The sequence below is a fragment of the Mirounga angustirostris genome, unplaced genomic scaffold, assembly GCF_029215605.1.
Source record: "Mirounga angustirostris isolate CCGP_5_RB_7025 unplaced genomic scaffold, mMirAng1.0.hap1 SCAF_7, whole genome shotgun sequence".
In the NCBI taxonomy this organism is placed as follows: Eukaryota; Metazoa; Chordata; class Mammalia; order Carnivora; family Phocidae; genus Mirounga; species Mirounga angustirostris.
The window spans coordinates 127,653,050-127,671,880 of record NW_026991715.1 but is presented as its reverse complement, the minus strand read 5'-3'; the positions used below and the strand labels follow the sequence as shown (position 1 = coordinate 127,671,880).

Below are 18,831 nucleotides of genomic sequence, written 5' to 3'. Positions count from 1 at the left end.
AAGGGACCAATGCCTCACTTCCTGGGCAGACCCCAGGGAGGCAATAAGACCTCGAGGAAGAAATGGTTTGCAGTGGGTCTAGATAGATGAGCTGATGGTGCGTCAGGCTCTGTTCTAAGTTCTTGACATATATTGACTCATCCAGTCCTCACAACAACACTTTGAGGAGGGTACTGCAATAGATTCCTATTATTAGCGGTAGTTGTGTTAAAAGTCACCCCAAGCACTGAATTAGTGAGTAGCAAACAACTGTTCTGAGGGGAAATACGAGGCTCAGTTACTGTGAACCTTTTCACCAACTGATCAACACAGTGCTTCCATGTGTGTTTCCATTTAGAGATACTTAATATATATTGTTGCTTCATTAGCGTTGAGCCCATGGGCAACAGCGCTGTAACTCATGCCTGAACAAAACTTAACACCCATATTTTCTCCACAAGGCACATCACAATGTTCTGGCCCTTTTGAGCCCCAGACAGCACTTCAGCACTATAGTTGGGACCATTTTAAACACTGAAATCACATACACACAAAAAAGACAAACATGCAAATGATTTGGCACTAAATACACCATGAAAAGGACACTTGTTTACAATATGAGAACCAAACAGGAAGTCAGAGGTCACCTTTACCTACCTCAACTGGGAATCTGGGAATGAGGCCTCGGGTGACTTCAAATTGTCCCTCTACACCCCACACTTGTTTGCACAGGACTGCAAATGAGCTCCCTGGATTGCTTTGGATGTTACACAGAAGTTTTACTGAGTGAATTTACAAATACAAACCCATGAATAATTGATCAACTTGGGGCGCCTGGGTGGCTCAGTCAGTTAAGCGTCTGCCTTCGGTTCAGGTCATGATCCCAGGATCAAGTCCTGCATTGGGCTCCCTGCTCAGCAGGGAGCTTGCTTCTCCCTCTCCCCATCACCACCCCCACACCCCCGCTTGGGCTCTCTCTCTCTCTCTCTCAAATAAATAAATAAAATCTTTTTTTTTTTAAGATTTTATTTATTTGACAGAGAGAGACAGCGAGAGAGGGAACACAAGCAGGGGGAGTGGGAGAGGGAGAAGCAGTCTTCTCGTGCAGCAGGACCCTGGGATCATGACCTGAGCTGAAGGCAAACGCTTAACGACTGAGCCACTCAGGCGCCCCTAAATAAATAAAATCTTTAAATAAAATTTATCAACTCTATTTTATCTCTATCTTCGAGACAAAGAAAGCAAAAAGCAAAGCGAGTTTGCAGCTCACAGAGTTCCGCTCACCTTGGCATGGGGAGGGAAGAGCAGAATGGCAGGGAGGGAGCCAAGAAGCCTGTGGTTCTACAGGGGCCTCACAAATGAGAATAAGACATAACTCAATTGTGACCACTTCAGCTTGAACACCGAAATGCGGTGGGACAGTGGACATCTCAGTAAATGGCCAGCGCGAATAGATGACACCAAAACCCAGGAACTCTCTGCCCCAAACCCTTGCACTCTAAGTCCCCAGAACTTAGAAGCCACCTTGGGGAAAGCAATGGGGAACATGCTAAACCAAGACTAAATTTTCACCATCCTGTGGCAATGAGGCTCAACACAGGAGCGATTAAATTAATTTTGGGGACTGGTATGCACTCCCATTTCAGACATGAAGATTTATCCAACACTGCATTACTGAGCATTAGCTATGCTGTAGGAAAAAAAAAAATTGCAGTAAAGCAATGCCGAAATCCTGTTCTTCTTCATCATTAAAGAAATAAATGCAGAGAACTGGAGTAGGGTGTTTGCCAGAGGTCAAATGCGCTGAATTTGCAATTTGTGTTCCTGCTGAAAGCTGCCAATATGTGCGAGTATGTCTAATGCAATAATGGTTCACATAAAAGTATCCACCTTAATTATCCCCCCATTTTCCCAAAAGCAAGTTTCTCGATTTGAGAAATGCACAACTATTGCTACCCTAGTTCAGGTAAGATTCCCGAAACTTCTCATTCCCTGACACGACACAAAAACCCTAACTCTTGTTTCTTTGCTTAAGGATTAGAAATGACTGCAAGGTCAGGTAATTAGCTGGCCTGGTTCTGGAGCCATTTGTGATTACCTTGGGTTTTCTTTTAACTCTGCAGAGTTAATATTTTAGCTCTGAGTTATAACAGCTCAGTTGACTGTAAGGTTAATCACTGAGCACTTTGCAAAATGCTTTAACTCTTCTAGTGATGGAGTAGCACGAAGCACTATGCTAGAGAGAAAAGGCTCAGGACAGGAAGTCACGAACTGTCTGTGACATCCCTTCGGCGATTCAGCAGGTCCCCTCAGCGCTCCACCCCCTTCTCCAACAGCTGCTGCAGGGCCCGGTTGTAAGCCAGCTTTGGCCACCTTTACTCAGGTGCATCTGGACAGTGCCTTGCCTGAGGGAACCCACACTCAGGTTGGGGTCAGCACTCACACAAGTGAGGTTAACACCCATGGGGCCACCCTTGGCCATGGAGATGGGAGCCAATGGATTAATCCCCCTTCTTGATCCCCTCAAATAAGAAAGTTCTGAGACGAACTCCATTAGGCTCCTCCTCAGAGGAGCCTGGTGAGATGGAGGACGGTCACCCAGAGCAAAGGCCAACTCTGCAATGTCTCTTATATTGGCTGGTTTGCTCCACTCCACCATTTCCTCACCTTCACACTCCAGAATCCTTTTCCAAATAAATTATGCATACAAACTTTCTCTGGGGCTCAGGTTTTAGGGGAATCTGGACCAAAATATGAACCATGTCTTTGGTTGGCTGGCTGGCTGGCTGGTTGGTTAGTTGGTTGGTAGGTTGGTGAGGTTTTGCCCCTAATCTAGCCTACTGCTACCCAGCTGTGTGACCTTGGGTTAATCGCTTTACCTCTCAGTAACACAGCCTCCGCAAAGGTACAGTGGGGATGGTAAAACAGAGTATTCGTCCCGCCAATATTACATGAGCATATTCCAGGAGCTATTCTAAGGACTGGTGCTATAGCAACAAATAGGAAAGATAATGTTCCTAACCTCAGGAAGCTTAGATGTTGCTTAGAGAGGCAGAAAATAAGCAATAAATGAATAAATAATATAGTTAGGTAACGACAAACACATCACAGAGGAGGGGCTATGTGACTCCAGAGTATAACGAAGCAAGGAATAAAACCAAGGCGATTTGGTATCTGGGTACCTCTTTCAAGCAGAGGACAGAGCCAGGGAGAAATCCCCTCAAGTGTTTCCTTCTCTAATCTGCCTTTGAGATTCTTGGAGAGATGTGTTGCTCACGCTTGAATGGAAAAGAAATGGCAATTTGGAGACATGAATTGTTTTGCTCTAAGTCACCCATGTTGCCCACAGAGCTGACATTCCTGTGTCCTTGGCTTATGCTCTGGCCACATCTTTTCTGAGCTAAGTGACTGAGGAGATGTGAAAATTCACCAGGGACGGAAACTTCAAAGGGAACCCAGCTGACACGAGAAAAACCACTCATGCATTCAAACAGACTCTAACTCGAAATAAAGCATCTTTTCCACTTGTGTGAGAGGTTTGCTCACAGGAGCTCATGCCTAACCTTCATTAAGACTCTTTCCTTAGTCCTTAATTATTTCTAATCAGATCATTTGTAACCTGAGCATTTGTATACATACTTTGGGATATTAAAAAACCAGAAGAGTTCAAAAGAGGTTGTGCTCCACAAGTTACCCATCCTTGGACGTGGGGCAAGTTCCTCTCTGAGTTACCACAAATAAAATTTTGATGGTTTTTATAAGCCCAGTGGGAACAGAGGGAATGAACTAAATATAGACATTTGGTGTTTGATCCTTTTAAACGATCTCTACTCTGGGCATTTGGCAGGATATTAACATTGTGGGGGCACCTGGGTGGCTCAGTCGTTAAGCGTCTGCCTTCTGCTCAGCTCATGATCCCAGAGTCCTGGGATCGAGCCCCGCATCGGCCTCCCTGCTCAGTGGGGAGCCTGCTCCCCCTGCTTGTACTCTCTCTCTCTGTCAAATAAGTAAATTCTTAAAAAACAAAACAAAAACTAACATTGTGTAAAGATTCACTTTAAGATCCTGTGAGGAAACAAGAGTTTAGAAATACTGAAACCACTCAGCAGTTAAGAAGAGGGGCGGGGATTTGAACCAGGACAACTTTTCCCACCATGCCTCGTTCCAGTCACCCACTGCAGGATAGAGCCAACTGCTAAAGATAGTAAGGTGGTGGGTTCAGCTTAACAGATATACACTCAGTTGGAAGCATTCTGACACAAAGAAGGAATTCTCTACTAGTGAATGTGGGTTCCACAGGCCCAGATGCACCCAGAAGTGAAGGCATGGGGTAGCAGCGATGGTGGGAGGAAGAGTTAGTTACCTTCAAATATAAGAGACAGAAGAAGCCAGGGGACAAAAATGTCCCCTGGGAACCAGTGGAGACTTTTCTTAAAAAAAAGAAAAGTCAGAAATATGCTGGGAAATATTTTGGCAACAAATCCTTGACACTTATTTGCAAAGCATTTGGAATTGTTAGGCCTGGACTAAAATGAAATAAATAGCTCTGAAATAAATAAGAAGAATTTCAATTTACTCAGATGATTGGATTCCTTGGGTAAACAATGTCTTGCTGATGATGATGAAAATCAAAATGGGCTTGATGAGGGAGCAGAAGGCTAGCTAAGGACAAAGCACAAGCTGACACCATGCAACCTCCCCCCTTTCCCCCACTCCTGGGTGGGATTTGTGTGACATTCCTCCAGGAAGCTCCCAACTCTCTTTTTGTTAATGCCTTACTAGAGGGAAAAACCTTAACTTGACAACGGCAAGGCCTCGAGTATCTTGTAGGTCCTCTTTAGCATATGAAAGTTCTTTTGAAAACCTCCCTTTTCCCTACCCCCAGTTCCCCAGTATATAGTCAGCCCCAGGGCAGCAGCTCTTTCTGCCCACGGGTCCTGTCCCCGAGCTTTAATAAAACCACCATTTTGCACCAAAGACGTCTCAAGAATTCTTTCTTGGTTGTCGGCTCCGGACCTCACCCCACCAAACCTCACCTATATTCCAAAACTACATCAGGCTCTGACAATGAACCTGACTTTATCATAAAATGCTTGATTCAAGCAGAATGCTATAGACATTTCTTTGCCAAGTTCATGTGAATTCAGGAGGTCTGGCCTGTATGCAAAGACAGAGCAGTATGATAATGCATTGCTTGTTATTTTTCACTCCATTTTTTAATGTGGTCTTCCATTCAGAGCAAGGACACTATGGTGGGGTAACACATCCATGTTTAACTGGACAGAGTTCAACTATTCATACTTTGAAAAGAAGGGGAGAGAGAGATTAATATTTTAAATAATACAGGTGACCCTATCTTCTCTCCCATTCATTGAGCCCACGTCCAGCAGTAAACATTAAAGAGGAGATGTTTCTGCAGATATATTTATATGTATCCATTGCTATGCAGGTCTGTGCACACAAAACAAGGCATACTGTATTTTATGTGTGAGATATTTATGAATAATAGAGACTCTATGATTATCACTTAGGCCAGGACTCTAGAATCTAAGCTTTAAACAAGGTGAGACTTCACTGTACTGTTTTAGAAGAGGAAGATGTTTTCTTTTTTTCTAATAGGAAAAAAAAAAGCTTGATTTGAGCCATCCACACACCCTCAGGGGTCCCCCTTTAACCAGGGACTGTTGGCTGGGATTCAGAGCTCAGTGTTGGTCATGAGACAAAATTAGATAACTAAATGAGCATATTTATTTGATTGATACAATTTGCCATCAACTTGATGTAAAGCTGCAGGAAATGTAAGCCGGGTTATGAAACCAAGAATCTCCTTTTATGCAACTAACATTTCTAAGTACCTGCTGTCCACAAGGCAGTGGGTTAGAAGCCATAAGGAAATAAACCCTAATGTTTTTACAAACTGTGTAGTTCATAAAATCTTGTAAAAGAGAAAGATAAATACACACTGAATTAGAATACAGGGGAGGCTGTAAACCGTCCTATAATAAATGTGATCAGGTAACATTGTGAACTGGAGTATAATTTTAAAATGCAATTTCCTTTCAATTATTCACGAATAGATTGGGCTTTGAAAGTTCTTTCTTGCAATAGTCTTGGCCTTTAATTGTTCTCATTAGGCTACCACTCAATTGTATTTGTATTCTATGTGATAGCTACCACCTTTTGGCCTATTCCATAATAATTACCCCTTCCTGCTGGCTAACAGAACTAAAATTTGGTTTAGGGATTTGCCTTTCCCAACCTCCCCAAACCCTCACTTTTCCAATCTCCTAGGCTCCTGGGGGCTCATGTGGCCTAATTCTGTCCAATGAGAAACAAGCAGAAGTCTATGGGAATTCTAGGAATGTTTTGCTTTCTTTATAATTTTTTTTTTAAAGATTTTATTTATTTATCTGACAGATAGAGAGAGAGAACAAGTAGGCAGAGAGACAGGCAGAGGGAGAGGGAGAAGCAGGCTCCCCGCTGAGCAGGGAGCCCGATGCGGGGCTCGAACCCAGGACCCTGGGATCATGACCTGAGCCGAAGGCAGCCGCTTAACCAGCTGAGTCACCCAGGCGCCCCAGTTTTGCTTTCTTTAAAAGAGACATATGTTGAGGGGCGCCTGGGTGGCTCAGTTGGTTAAGCCACTGCCTTTGGCTCAGGTCATGATCCCAGGATCCTGGGATCGAGTCCAGCATCGGGCTCCTTGCTCAGCAGGAAGCCTGTTTCTCCCTCTGCCTGCCCCTCCCCCTGCTTCTGTTCTCTCTCTCTCCCTCTCTCTCTGACAAATAAATGAATAAAATCTTTTAAAAAAAAGAGAGAGAGAGAGAGACTTATGTTGAAGCCCCGATGTGACTACATTTGGAGATTAGGCCTTTAAGGAGGTAATTAAGGTTAAGTGAGATCATAAGGGTGGGGCCATAACCCATAGGACTGTGTTTTGTTTTGTTTTTAAGATTTTATTTATTTATTTGAGAGAGAGAAAGAGCACACAAGCAGGGGCAGAGGAAGATGGAGAAGCAGACTCCCAGGGAGTCTGATGAGGGACTCAATCCCAGGACCCCAGGATCATGACTTGAGCCAAGGGCAGACGCTTAATCAACTGAGTCACCCAGGTGCCCCAGGACTGGTGTCTTTATAAGTGGAGGAAGAGTCATGAGGAACATGTGTACTGAGGAAAGGCCACGTGAGGTCAGAGTGAGGGGAAGGCCAGGTAAGGACCAAGAAGTGAAGTCTCACCAGAAACCAACCCTGCAGTCCCTTGATCTTGGACTTCCAGCCTTCAAAAGTGTGAGAACATAATTTCTGTTGTTTAAGCCCCCAGGCTGTGGTATTCCGTTATGGCAGCCCAAGCAGATGACATGGGACCCAAGGGCACTGAAGTTCAGGGTATGTATGAGATGAACTATAGCCTCTGCCATCTCTCCCTGCTGGAGTTACCCACCTTGTCCATACCTCTATGTTCATCTACTTCATAAACTCTTACTTTGATCACTTTGTGGGTAGAGTCCCTGACCAAGTTGTTTGCCTGCAATTTAGAAGAAAGGGGGTCTTCTCCCCAAGAAGTGGATGGAAAGTTTCCAAGCAACTTTGATTTCCAAAGGGAGAAAGGGGGAAGGGAATTTTGAAGTTGGAACAGAAAAGGGCAGGCTCCTTTGTTTTTCCCAGAAATATTTATTTTGAGCACATATGATATGCCAGGCTGTGCTGAAGGTATAAGGGATGCAGTGAGTAAAACAGACCTGGCCTCTGCCCCTAGGAACATGTTGGGAAATTGTTCAGAGCAAAGAAAATGTGGAGGGAGTAATGGGAAGTAAAGCTTGAAGAGTAGGATGGGAACAGATTATGGGGAGTCTTGAACCCTGTCTAGGAATTTGTTCTTTATCCAATAGGTGAATGGGGAGCCCCTGAAGGTGACTGAACAGGACAGTGCCCTGGTCATAGCTGTCTTTTAGTAATATGAATCTGAAAGCTGTGTGTTGATTCAATTGAAATAGGAAGAGATTAGAGACCGGAGAGACAGTAAAGGGAAAAATACTAAAGCTCAGACAAGATGTACTGAGAGTCTGAACCAAGGTAATATGAAAATTATACTATGTTTGCTGAGACCACCATACACTAATATCAACAGAAAACCTTAAGATATTTTCTCAGACTCATAGAAATATTACCATGTGTTAGCCTTTGAAAAGTTCCCTAAACACCGAACTCAATCTTTTTTTTATATACTTTTTTTTTTTTTTTAAGATTTTATTTATTTGACAGAGACACAGCGAGAGAGGGAACACAAGCAGGGGTAGTAGGAGAGGGAGAAGCAGGCCTCCCGCGGGAGCAGGGAGCCCGATACGGGGCTCGATCCCAGGACCCTGGGATCATGACCTGAGCCGAAGGCAGACGCCCAACGACTGAGCCACCCAGGCGCCCCCCAAACTCAATCTTCTAATATTAGAGGCAACAAAGGAGAGACTGGCCAGGACTAACACTGACATGAGCTGGGAAAGGGTGGCCACATTGCCCAAAGTACTTTAGAGCAATAAAACTCTCAATGTGTCAGGTTCAAAAGCCAAAAAATCTCCCACTGTTGTAATTAATTTCAGCAAATGATGATAAAGGAGAAGGGATTTAAGTTGGAAGACTGCAGGTCGAATCTCTATTCTGAGACCCTCTAGCTGCAGACAGGGTGGTCAAGGGGCCACAGACGGATGGGCTGGACTCCGGCTCCTCCATCTTCCCTAAAGCAAAGAAGAACTACTCTCCTGGCTGGGCAGCCCCCTTCTTCCAGAGTTCACCATTCAGATTTTGGTGCAAATGACCAATATTGACCCAACGGCTGCCATGAGCAGGCACTGCTCTTGGCTGTGGAAACATAAACTGAGCAAAATGTAAGATCCTGCTTCTCATGGGAGCTATCTGGCCATGAACAGACACAGAACATATCAAAACATAAAATAAATATATTGGCTGGGCCATAAAGATATCAAATAAGGTGGACTGATAGAGCACCCCACCAACTAGATATGAAAACACTCCCAGGCCAGGATCATGTTGTATTCTGATGTATAACCTCCCTTCCCAGGGTCCTAGAATAGTCCTGACTGGTGCTCTATAAATGCATATTGAGCATTGCTAGCATTGCTCTAGATGAATGACCCAACAGCAACCAAAGGACAGCAAAAGCCCCAAGAATTGAAGAGAGCCCCTCATTTCAAACCAGGAAGTTGAGGAAATGCCAACTCATTATATATATAAACTAAGAAATCTCTAGGACATGTGGGGCTTTTTTTCCCCCTTAGGACACTTGCCACAGAATCATCCGGGATACTTATTAAAAATGCAGACTTCCGGGCCCCATCTCAAACCCAATAAATCAAAATAACAAGAGGAGAGGCCGGGAAGCTGCATTTTTAACAAGCTCCTAAGTAATGCTGATGCTACGTTACCGATCTAAAAAAAAAAAGAAAGAAAGAAAGAAAAAGTAAAATGCACAAGGGCCCCTTTTCATTGCAGTTGTAAATGTCTCCACAAACCATTCTTCAGAAAGCTCTTATGTATGAACTTCCTTTGCAAAACCTCCAGAACCCAGTCACAAGCTGATTTGTTTAGGGAAATGCACTGAAAGACAGAGCCCGCGTGATGGGAGCCTTCCATCAACAGATCCATTCATTCAAAAACTCTGACGTGTATGGACACTAGATGGCTTCAGTGGAAGTGCCTCCCTGTCTGGGGAGCTTAAGGTGAGACTTTCTGGAATATTCCCTACCTGTGAAGAGGGCATGGTAGTGGAGGCCCCTCTCCTTATCCTCATGGGAGCAGACATCAAATAAGTAGGCTTTAATGGGCCCATCAATGAAGTCAGCAGCAAAATCAAAGACAACTACACCTATCATCGTGATGGTTATGGCCCAAATCCGTTTCCTTCTTGGATCAGCAATCAAAGCTAAAAAGGAAATCAATATACATCATCTAAATCCCGCTTTAGAATGATTTGCATTTTTATTTCCATCAAAATGTCCTGTCATTAAATTTCTCCCTTTGCTTTCATTTTGCTTTGCTTTTCCAAATAAAAATGGCTTCATTATTTTTTCAGGTTTTAAAAATTATACACGTGAATGACAGAAAAGGTAGATCTATAGAGACAGAAAGTAGATTGAAGGGTTGCTTGGGCCTGGTAGGGAGGAGGGAATGGGGGATGACTGCTAATGGTTACTAGGTTTCTTTTTGGGGTGATAAAATATGGTGGAATTAGATAGTGGTGATGGTTGCACTACCTTGGGATATGCTAAAAGGCACTGAGTTGTATGAATTTGTATCACATCTCATTTTAAAAAGTTGTTTAAAAAATTATACACCATTGTAAACCATTCCAAGAATGTAGAAAAGCTGGGAAAATGCTTCATCCCAGCCCCCACCAATGGTCATTCTTCAGATACCCCTTTCTGTACGTACGCACTAACAGAAAAAGGTGTATACCTGTGCCCTAATGCAGTGCTTCTCAAACCTCAGCATCCTTAATCATCCCTTGGACAACTTGTTGAAACAGATTTACTGGGCTCTGTCTCCATAATTCTCCATGATTCTCCCACGAGTCTCTAGGAGTTCTGAGGTGGGGTTGGGCATTTGTCTCTCTAACAGCCCCCAGGGATGATGATGCCCTGGCTCTGAGGACGACGCTTGGAGGAGCACTAACTAATGGGATCAGGTTGGAACTGCTCATCTATAACCAGCTCTCCTCATTTCTTTGCATTTCAATTAATGGAGATCTGCTGCATAATTTTTAACAGCTGAATAATATTCACTCTGTGGACATGCCCGAATTCATTCACCCAATCTCCCATTAGAGAAAAAAGAATCTTTTCCCTTGCTTTCAGTTTCACTTAAGAATAATGTGCAATATATGCACATTTTTAAAGATTACTGCATAACAATAAGTGAAAAATAAGCCTACACTCCACTTTTTACTTCCAAAGTCCTTTAGTAGTCCCCCCTAGAGGCAACTATTCTTATCAGGGGGTTTTGTGATTATATTGCAGAAATAACCTACATTTGTGTGTTGATGCCCTCTTTTAAATACATACAAATGATAGCTGATTATCCTGCCTCATTATCATCCATTCTGCTAGCCTGAGAGTTAATGGTCCAGAAATGGGTGCTATTTTTGAGTTTAACAATTCTTTTTTCAATGAAACTTTTCATGTACTACCACCAGTTACTGATTAATTGGTGGCTGATTAATGTCAAGAAAAAGTGTTCACCATGAGGTTTGTTTTTGTCCAGAATTTGCAGTGCAAAAATGTCCCCTTGAGCTGACAGGCTGATGTCCTCCTCCCATTAAAAGACTCTATGTAATTCTATGAACAGAATTAGCTCTTATTTAGATATATAGGTAATTTATTATAAGTATTCATGGAATCATATGGCAAATGGTTAATTTGACAAAAATACTAACTAAAGCATAAGCTCAAAGAACACTGCAATTGATAAACATGTAAAAATATTTCATTTGATAAAAGAGATAAAAACTTATTCCTATTTTTAAATCCTCACAACAATAAAACAACAACAGCAATGCATCCTGATGTTTCTAAAAGTGAAGTGTCCCCAACCACGGAATTTGGGTCATTCCTAGGTGGAAGTTCATTGTAACCTAGGAGAGATAATCGGTTCTAATCAATTTCTAAGTAAGTGTCACATAAAGAAATCTGCCTTCTCCTCCTATTGAGTTGCATAATGGGCCCCTTTCCCCTGCCTGCCCACCTGTGCAGCCCACTGACCTGATACAACAGCGTCCCCGTTTAGGTACAGAGCCATGCCCGAGAGCATCAGGAGGCCCAGGGTGAGGATGTACGGTCTCCGCCGGCCCCACCTGGCCTGGCAGTGGTCGCTGGCTAATCCCACCACGGGCTGCAGCAGGAATCCCAGGGTGGGGCTGAGGAGCCACACCGTGCTGTACAGACTCTTGGGCAGCCCCACGCTGAGCAGGACCGGGGTCACGTAGGCGGCCTCCACCGCGTAGCAAAACTCCCGGCCAAGCATGGCCATGCTGTGCATGATGAGATTGCTCGTGGGTCTTTTGGGTGGCTCCACAGGGTCAAAGGGGTCATCCGCAGCTGGGGACTTACAGGTATGAATGCCAAGCTGCCCAATGTTGCCGCCCATGGCCACAGGGTGAGGAACCTGCCTGCAAGCTCACCAACTTCTATGTGGCCCTCAGGCTTCTGGCCCAAGCTGGATTTGACGTGGAACCCGGCTGAGCGGCCAACAGAGATGGTGAAGCTGGGGGAGGGGCTCAAATTCTTTCATGCCTCTAAGATCACAAGTTATGATGAGAGGGAAGGGGGTGGGGTCAGGCAAGCAAAAGAGATTAGCTGCTGTGAGCCCTCTGGCTCCTTACAATGTTTGTCTAAAGGAATCTTTCTTTGTACAGTCTCTTTCTCCCTCTCTGTCTCCGTCACACACACACTTAAACACACACTCTACTACCTACAATCACATACACAGCTTTGAGACGGTGGAGCGGTATGACGCAGGTGTTAAGTCAAAATATGAAGGCATCAGTATCTCCTTCTAAACTTTTTCTAGATAGAAATATTCTGTTTTCCTGAACACAAGTTTCTATACACGCACCTCAAGAGTCAATTAGACTTAAAACCGTGGGAGGTTGCATCCTTTCTCTAATCTCTAGCTGTCTCATAGCACTGTGATATTTCCCTTCGTTGCACTTAACACACTTTATAATTGGATGGTTCTGTGTTTATTCTTTTTTTTTTTAAGATTTTATTTATTTATTTGACTGAGAGAGACAGCAAGAGAGGGAACACAGCAGGGCAAGTGGGAGAGGGAGAAGCAGGCTTCCCGCTGAGCAGGGAGCCTGATGTGGGGCTCGATCCCGGGACCCTGGGGATCATGACCTGAGCTGAAGTCAGGCGCTTAACGACTGAGCCACCCAGGTGCCCCAGTTTTGTGTTTATTTTATTTCTCCTGTTAGTCTTTGATCCCTTTAAGAGCAGTGATCAGGTTTATTTCCGTCTTTATGGTATCCCCGGCATCTCACATGATCTCTGACACCTAGTAGGTCCTCAATAAATATTTGCTAAAGGAATTATTGAGTGAATAAAGTGTATACACTACATTTTGTAGTATCAATCAACTGCCTGTTTGCTCAGGTCCATTCCGGGCTCCTCCTCACATGTTCTATATCATAAGAGACTACATTTCCCAGGTTCCCTTGCCCTCTGGCTTCTAGCTAGGTTGGGCCAATGGAAGGCATTGGTGGGAAGACTGGGAGCCGGAGGGAAATCATGTTATTTTCTTCCTTCTCTTTCTCCTTCCTGAGCTGTCCATGGCAGTGGCTGCATTTCCACAGTGGGTCCAGCTTCCACCAGGCAACCTTAAATTCTGGGTCCTGCTAACACTGTCTTTCCCATTATCCCCTGCAGCCATACGAATGGCCCTGGCTTCCCTGTTGTGGTTCATATCTGGATTGCCTGCCTCACTGTCCCCTGGGCTTCTCAGCTCTTTTATCACCAATGAAATTCTCTATATTACATTTCCTGACTGATTGATATTTCACCCATCCCCACCTGCCTCCCCTCTGGCAACCACCAGTTTGTTCTCTGTATTTGAGTCTGTTTTTTTGTCTCCTTTTTTCTTTCCTTTGTTTCTTAAATCCCACATATGAGTGAAACCATGGCATTTATCTTTCTCTGACCTTTTCACTTAGCATTATACCCTTTAGGTCCATCCATGTGGTCATAAATGGTAAGAGTTCATCTTTTTTTATGAGGAATAGTCCATTGTATATATACACCACATCTTCTTATCCATTCATTATTGGTGGACAGTTGGGTTGCTTCCTTATCTTGGCTATTATAAATTTTGCTGCAAGAAACATAGGGATGCATGTATGTTTTCAAATTAGTGTTTTTTGTTTTCTTTGGGCAAATACCCAGTAGTGGAATTACTGGATCATAAGGTAATTTTATTTTTAATTTTTGGAGGAATCTCCATACTGTTTTCCCCAGTGGCTGCACCAGCTTATATTCCCACCAACAGTGCAGGAGGGTTCCTTTTTCTCCACATACTTGCCAACACTTGTTTTTTATTGTTTTTTTATTTTAGTCATTCTGACAACCATAAGGTGATTATCTCATTGTGGTTTTGATTTGTATTTCCTTGATGATTAGTAATGTTAAGGATCTTTTCATCTGTCTGTTGGCCATCTGTATGTCTTCTTTGGGAAAATGTCTATTCAGGTCCTCTGCCCATTTTTAATTGGATTGTTTGTTTTTTTGGTGTTGAGTTGTATAAATTCTTTACTTATTTTGGATATTAACCCCTTATCAGATATATCATTTGCAAATATCTTCTCCCATTCAATTGGTTGTCCTTTTGTTCTGTTGATGGTTTCCTTTGCTGTTGAAAAGCTTTTTATTTTGGTGTAGTTCTACTAGTTTAATTTTGCTTTTGTTTTCCTTGCCAGAGGAGACATATCTAGAAAAATGTTTCTACAGCCGATGTCAAAGAAATTACTACCCATGTTTTCTCCTAGGAATTTTATGGTTTCAGCTTTCACCACGTAGGTCTTTAATCCATTTTGAATTTATTTTTGTTTATGGTGTAAGAATAAATTTCCTCTGTTTTAAAGACTCTGCATGGGTCATATTTTCTTTGTTGGACCCTGAGTTCCAGTGAAAAGTCTCTGGGGCAAGAGGAACACAATCTTATGGGAAGGGCCCTAAAAATGGTTTAAGAGCAAGACTCAGAGTCAGAATATTAAAATTTAAATTCTGGATCTGCCTCTTCTTAGCAGTACCTTCCTGGGCAAATCACTCAAACTGGTGGTTCCCAAACTGTGTGCTAAGATGCCCCAGCACACCACATTGAACTCAGAGGGGTGCCTCAGGATATTTAAAATTTCAAAGATAGTAAACAGAGTGAAACTCAACATCTGTCAGACACCACATGAACTGCCAGTGAGGTATCTCACACTTTCAACCTAAGATTGCACTCTAATCCTTTCAATGAAGCCAATAGTATATGAAAACAAATGTGGAACAGAAAATGGGGGTAGTGGTGTCCAATCCAATTTTGAGGCATGAGAAGCTGCACAGTGGCCAACACATGTATGACCCACAAGTGTGTTAAAAATGAAATAAAAATTAAAATGCTTTCTCTCAATTTATGTGTATTATATTTTTTCAAACAGTGAATTAGCTGTTGGGGCATAAATATTTAAGTTGTTGGGACCTAATTATTTATAAATGGAATAACTAGATACTTCTTTTGGCCTAGGGGAACCATGAACAAATTATTCAGACACAAAGGGAGATGTGAACGAAGGTTTAAAACCATCTGAGCCTTGCATTCTCATCTGTACAATGAAGAAACTTGCCCCACCTATCCCTGTGATTGTTGAAGAGAGACTGGGATACTGTATGTAATGGATGTTTTTTGCTGCCTACCCAACGTCCATTCTCCACTCTTTCCATCCTGATAGGACCTGGATTAGATTCCAGAATCCACCCCTTCCTCACACACCCATGTGCTTCCAGCTAGCTGAGTCCAGGGGCGCTCCAGGAGCAGGCTGGTTTTATCTAAGGACAACCCTACCTTCTCTGATAAAGACTGGCGTAGGACTGGCCTATGCCTTAACTCCATCAAAAGAGACACAAGATTTGCTGATGGTTCCCGAGACCATCTCTTCTTCTGGATGTCCCTGTGTGTGGATATGAGATCTAGAGCTTGTTACCAGGCTGAGGATAAAGTGAACATATGGAGGATGGCAACTTGACAAGCCACAAGAATGCAGGGAAATAGGGTCTGGGTGACTGGATTCAGGCAACCCTAAAATCCTTCTGGATTCGAGGTATGTGAGTCAAAACATTTCATATTTTGGATACTGTTACTGCCAGTTGAAGGCATCCTGATGTGACATAGGTAAAAGTATTTTGCAAATTATAAAGTACAATGTAATTGTGACTGAAGCCAAGAATGTGCTTGGAGGAGTGATGTGAATACAAAGAGGCCTGGATACAGCCAGTCATCTTGTTCCATGTGATTTATTTATCACCATACAGTTGGTAGCATCTCATCACTTCCTACATTGTAGGATAAATAGAAAGTGCAAATCAGTGTATATTCAACTATACATTCAAGAATAAAATTCCTATTTACTCAAGAATATAATTTGTCTTTCATTAGAATTTGCCATTTTCAATTTCCTGCTTCTCCTCCATCCTCCTTATAGCCTCCTATGTTCTTTTCACCTGCCCCCTTGCCTATTCCTAAGTCTACAGTTTGTCAAAAGATAACAAAAGAGAAGTGTAGCATTTCCCGCACAAGGTCTTAGACTCTTCAGAAGAAAAGTATGGGTCACTAACAAAGGCTATTATTAACCTTATTTACATACCTGTATTCCTTAAAAAGTTTATACCCTACAAAAACCAATTTTTCATTCAACATTTGATATGAAGTAAATTAATCACAGAAATCAGTATTTTGAGCTAGCCCATCTGTTTATTTGCAGATTTTTGCCAACTGGCTCTTATCCTTTCCCTCATCAACCCTTCAACAGTTATTTTTTGAGTACCTATTATGACAGTAACAAAGGGAAAAAGACTTGGTTCATATCCATTAGGACAGTGCTACTCAAAGTGTGGGCTTTGAACCAGCAGCATGATAATCACCTGGAAGCTTGGCAAAAATGCAAATTCATGGGTCTGGCCCTAGACATACTGCATGAGAATCTCTAGGGGTGGGCCTAGGAATCTGTATTTTAACAGTATCTCCAGATGATTCTTCTGTGTGCTAGAGCAACTACTCTAGGAGCTTATGACCTAGTGAAGAGTTCTGTAAACTACATTAAAAGCAATGACTATCCTTGGAGATATGTACAAAGTGCAATGGAAACATAGGAAGGGCCCCTTAGAACTAAAACTTACTGAGCACTTAGGATATTCCAGGCATATGATAGGCCTTGTCTTAGCATAGTGATTGAGTGATATTTGAACGCAAGACCTTTCTGACTCCAAATTTCACAATCACTGTATAAAACTGCCCTAGGGCTGAAAGTTTTGCAAAGAAGGCTGTGTTTGAGCCAAGTCTCAATTTGCTAAATCAACAACCTGGAGCAAAAGGGACTAGGAGTATTGTTAGTCCTGCTAAATGTTACAGTACGGAAAGGAATGGAAGCAAGAGAGACCATCACATAATTAGGAACTTAAGGCAGTCCAATGTAAAGTGCCGGGGAGCAGCGAGTGTGGATGGGACTAGACAGCTAGGGAGAAGTCTTGTTATAAATAAAGGGTTGATATGCCATATAAATGGATTTATATTTTGTTATATAGAAAAAAGAGAGGACCATTGAGGAATTTTACAGGACTGAAAGACCAGTTTGGTGTGATAAAGATTACCAGTAGAGTAACATGATACAAAAAAAATGAAGGCAATAATACTGGAGGTCAAAAGTCAGGTAGGCAAGCTGAGCAGTAGGCCGTGGTGGAGATAATAGGGGCCTGAATGAAGGCACAAAGGGTGTTGGGCAGAGGGGACTGGTACGGAGCTAGGAAGATGGAACTGACAGCACTTCACTATTGAGATTCACTTCTTTAATAAATATTTACAAAGTTTCCACTATGGGCCAGGTGCTGTTCTTGGAACTGGGGATTTAGCAGTGACTAAAACCCACAAAGTCCTTCATAAAGCTTTCATTCTAGTGTGCCTTGGTTAAGAGGGCTGGGGCTATTCAGTATAATGTCAGTAATGATACATGACGTGAAGGAAAACAAAACGGGTGAGGTGAGAGTGAGTGATGAAGTGGCTGCCATTCTAGGGAGGGGTCAGGAAAGGGTGCTCCATAAGGTGACATTTGGGCAGTGGCCTGAATAAAGTGAGGGATAAGCCATGGATCTACTGGGGCAGAGGCGGACATGATGGGAATGGAGGCTGGAGACTGGTAAGTTGAGGAAGAGTCTAGAAGGACTTCCAAAAAGATGGCAATTTACTGAGAAAGAGATGTGGGTGGGTGATGTTAAGAGGCAGCCACAAAGAGAAGCGGGGCTCTCAGTATGGTGGTCTAGATGGAGACTGGGGATTATTTGAAGAAAATATCAAGAACATTTTCTAAAATTCCAATTCAGATACTGGCTGAATGATTTTATCACATAAAAAGGATCAGACTTTTTTTTTTTTTTTTAAAGATTTTATTTATTTATTTGACTGAGAGAGACAGCAAGAGAGGGAACACAAACAGGGGGAGTGGGAGAGGGAGAAGCAGGCTTCCCGCTGAGCAGGGAGCCTGATGTGGGGCTCCATCCCAGGACCCTGGGATCATGACCTGAGCCGAAGGCAGATGCTTAACGACTGAGCCACCCAGGCACCCTGGATCAAACTTTTCTAAGGACTTCATTTTGGTAAACAGTAGAGCCAAAGTTATTACAATGAGCCACAAAATGCTTTTTAAGTGCTATTTATTTATTTATTTTTTTTAAGATTTTATTTATTTGAGAGAGAGAGAATGAGAGACAGAGAGCACGAGAGGGAGGAGGGTCAGAGGGAGAAGCAGACTCCCTGCCGAGCAGGGAGCCCGATGCGGGACTCGATCCCAGGACCCCGGGATCATGACCTGAGCCGAAGGCAGTCGCTTAACCAACTGAGCCACCCAGGCGCCCAAGAAAGCCCTTTAAATAGCACTTAAAGGGCGCCTGGGTGGCTCAGTTGGTTAAGCGACTGCCTTCGGCTCAGGTCATGATCCCGGGGTCCTGGGATCGAGTCCCGCATCGGGCTCCCTGCTCGGCAGGGAGCCTGCTTCTCCATCTCCCACTCCCCCTTCTTGTGTTCCCTCTCTCGCTGTGTCTC

At 43.2% G+C, this 18,831-nt stretch overlaps 1 protein-coding gene across 1 annotated transcript in view; it reads right to left on the bottom strand.

Moving 5' to 3' along the window:
• The window catches only part of SLC45A2 (solute carrier family 45 member 2), a 41,318-nt gene extending 22,628 nt beyond the window's left edge, over nt 1-18,690 (bottom strand). The window contains exons 1-2 of the mRNA XM_045862664.3: nt 11,748-18,690; nt 9,737-9,913 (exon numbers count right to left, since the gene is read on the bottom strand). Of these exons, the coding sequence (XP_045718620.1) occupies nt 9,737-9,913; nt 11,748-12,132 (562 nt within the window). The 5' untranslated portion in view covers nt 12,133-18,690. The remainder of the gene's footprint in view (nt 1-9,736; nt 9,914-11,747) is intronic.
• Nucleotides 18,691-18,831: the final 141 nt, after the last annotated feature.